The sequence below is a fragment of the Geospiza fortis genome, unplaced genomic scaffold, assembly GCF_000277835.1.
Source record: "Geospiza fortis unplaced genomic scaffold, GeoFor_1.0 scaffold54, whole genome shotgun sequence".
Lineage (NCBI taxonomy): Eukaryota > Metazoa > Chordata > Aves > Passeriformes > Thraupidae > Geospiza > Geospiza fortis.
In genome coordinates, this window is record NW_005054301.1 from 7,732,246 (window position 1) to 7,734,962 (window position 2,717).

A 2,717-nucleotide genomic window follows, 5' to 3' on the forward strand; every position below is an offset into this window, starting at 1 on the left:
TTAGAGGGGGAGGGTTGTAGTGTAAATAAATATTCCAGAGATCTGGATAGATAAGATTGAAAGGTTTTAAAACAAAAGAGGAAAAAGAAGAGGCAAAACCCAAACGCCTTTCTAGCCCAAAGCCGCCCTTCTCTGCCTTTGGTGACCCAGCAGACTCACAACCAGCCCACTTCGGGGTATTCAGCCTTGAGGGAGCTAGTGCCGAAAGAAGCAGCTGAGATGATGTAAGAGAGCTGGAGGCCTGATTGAAGGAAAGTTCCCCCGATTATATTTGTGTGGAAAAGCTCACCTCTTGCAGAGCTCTAAAGTGTAATCAAGACTGAGGCTTACACTTGAAGGATGTTAACTCTCATACGGGAACCTACTTTCTCCTAAACGGTTTCTTGCCTAGTGAATGAGAGCCTCCCAATTGAAACAAAATGATCCTTATGTACTAATATCAAGCACAGCCACAAAGCGACCGGCTATTTATGCTGCCACTTTAGACAAAGATATTTAGTTATTCCCGGGTAGCAAGTGCACTTTTGCATTTTTAAGCACGAACCAGCCGAGCACAAACATATTTACAAGTGCAATTACTAAATAGTTACTTGACACTTCAGAGTCCCAGGGTTAACTGTGCCTTCGGTGTAATTTTCTTAATATTCAGGTAATCGCTGTATTAAATTGTGGTTGCCAGGGCCGTAGGCCGGGGTGTGAAACACTCAGGGGAGGTTTCTCTCCTCCGCCTGGATCACCCCGAAATATAAGCTTTGGAGACACTAGGCGTTGGAAGATTTCTTCAAAGACCCGAGTGACATTAGCTACTGGCTGCCTGTACGTGTGCGTGTGTGGCTGTGAATGGATCGCTTTTGTTTTCACACCGGACCCGAGAACAGATCCGAAAGTGCCAGAAATTGCAGTTTATTGGAAACTACAGGGAATTCATTGGCAAGGTCGTGTAGCAGATGACCGGAGAGGTCTTCTCCATCCAGCTCCCGTGCTATATAAATAACCTTAGAAAGCAGCTTCAGCTTCAGAGGGACCACGAGAGACTGAGAGTCTTTGCCTTTGAGAATAACAAGCGACATTTTGCGCAAACCTATTTTTCATCGGTCTCTCGTCCCAGGCAATTAAATTACTGCTTGATTTTGCAAACTTGGTCTTCCACCCTTCTCTGAGATATTAAAAAAAAATAAATCCCTAGCTGAAAGGAATTTGTGGGTTTAGGGAGACAAACGATCCTTGCACTGAGTGTCTTAGGAGACATAGAGAGCCTTCCCGAGATGCGAAACCCCCAGTGCTTGTTCAGCCCCAGCTGGCCGGGGCATCTGACAAGCCAGTGCGGGGAGTGCGGGGCGCGGGGAGCTGTGGCCCGGAGAGAAAGATCTGCCCTCCGAAGAGTTGTCCTCCCGACGGCGGGGCTCCTTCCGGACCAAACTTAGTGGGGGAAGAGGGAGATTCTGTCCTTTGGCTTACTGGCATTCCACCCCGTTTCCCCAGCTCTCACAAAGGCTGGGCTGACAGCCTTGCCACCCGGGAGCTGATTTTAAATCCTTTCACCCAGTCAAATGGTGGTCTTTTTTTGCTTTGCCTTCCATTTCCCGTCCACGATATTGTCACCCCGAAGGAAAAAAAAAAAAAAAGAGTTGTGCTCACGGGGTCTTTCTTTCTTTTTTCCCTCTCTCTCCCGTCCTCTCTCTTTTTTTTTCTTTTTTTTTTTTTTTTCCTAAAGACATAAAAAAATTCTGACAAGTAAGACTTAAAGGTGTTTACCTTGTCATCAGCATGTAAGCTAATTATCTTGGGCAAGATGTAGGCTTCTATTGTCTTGTTGCTTTAGTGCCTATGCCCCGCCTCTGGTGGCAGCCTAAAACCTGGCGTCTGGCTAAAACAAACGAAAGGCAGCCCTGAGCCTCCACTCAATCCAATTAAGGCGGACTTCGTCCACTCGGTTACGTGTACATCCAACAAGATCGGCGTTAAGGCAACACCAGAATATCTGGCAAAAAAAAAAAAAAAAAAAAAAAAAAAATGTTGCCCCCCCTTCCTTTTTTTTTTTTTTCCCCAGCCGCCGAATCATGTCGATGAGCCCAAAGCATACGACTCCTTTCTCAGTGTCTGACATCTTGAGTCCTTTGGAGGAAAGCTACAAGAAAGTGGGCATGGAGGCCAGTAACTTGGGGGCTCCCCTGTCAGCCTACAGACAGTCTCAGGTTTCTCAGCCGGCCATGCAGCAGCACCCCATGGGCCACAACGGAACAGTGACTGCCGCCTACCATATGACAGCGGCAGGGGTCCCCCAGCTCTCCCATGCTACGATGGGGGGCTATTGCAATGGGAACCTGGGCAACATGAGCGAGCTGCCGCCTTACCAGGACACCATGAGGAACAGCGCTTCGGCGACAGGATGGTACGGCACCAACCCGGATCCCCGCTTTTCCTCAAGTAAGTCAGCTCGGGGCTGGGTGGCCGTGGGGGGTTTGCCGCGCAACTGCCCCGACACACCGCGGGCAGAAGGCACGGGGGGTCCGCGACAGGGCAAAAGTCGGTCTCAAACCCAGACGCGTCCCCCAAACCCCAAATTCCTCCTCCTGCCCGAGGATCGTACCCGGTCTTTCCATCCCGGCTGGTCGCACGTCAGCCTCCCGCGGCTGCTTTTGCGGGGCAAGGGGGTTGGAAGCCCGGCTGTGGCGGGGAGCGGGAGCCCGGCTCTCGCCGTCCAGCGGGGCGGGAGC

At 50.3% G+C, this 2,717-nt stretch overlaps 1 protein-coding gene across 1 annotated transcript in view; it reads left to right on the forward strand.

Annotated features, from left to right (window-relative positions):
- NKX2-1 (NK2 homeobox 1) overlaps positions 1-2,717 on the forward strand; it is a 7,248-nt gene that overhangs the window by 2,600 nt on the left and 1,931 nt on the right. Inside the window, exon 2 of the mRNA XM_005417483.2 lies at positions 2,051-2,427. Within this exon, the coding sequence (XP_005417540.1) occupies positions 2,051-2,427 (377 nt within the window). The remainder of the gene's footprint in view (positions 1-2,050; positions 2,428-2,717) is intronic.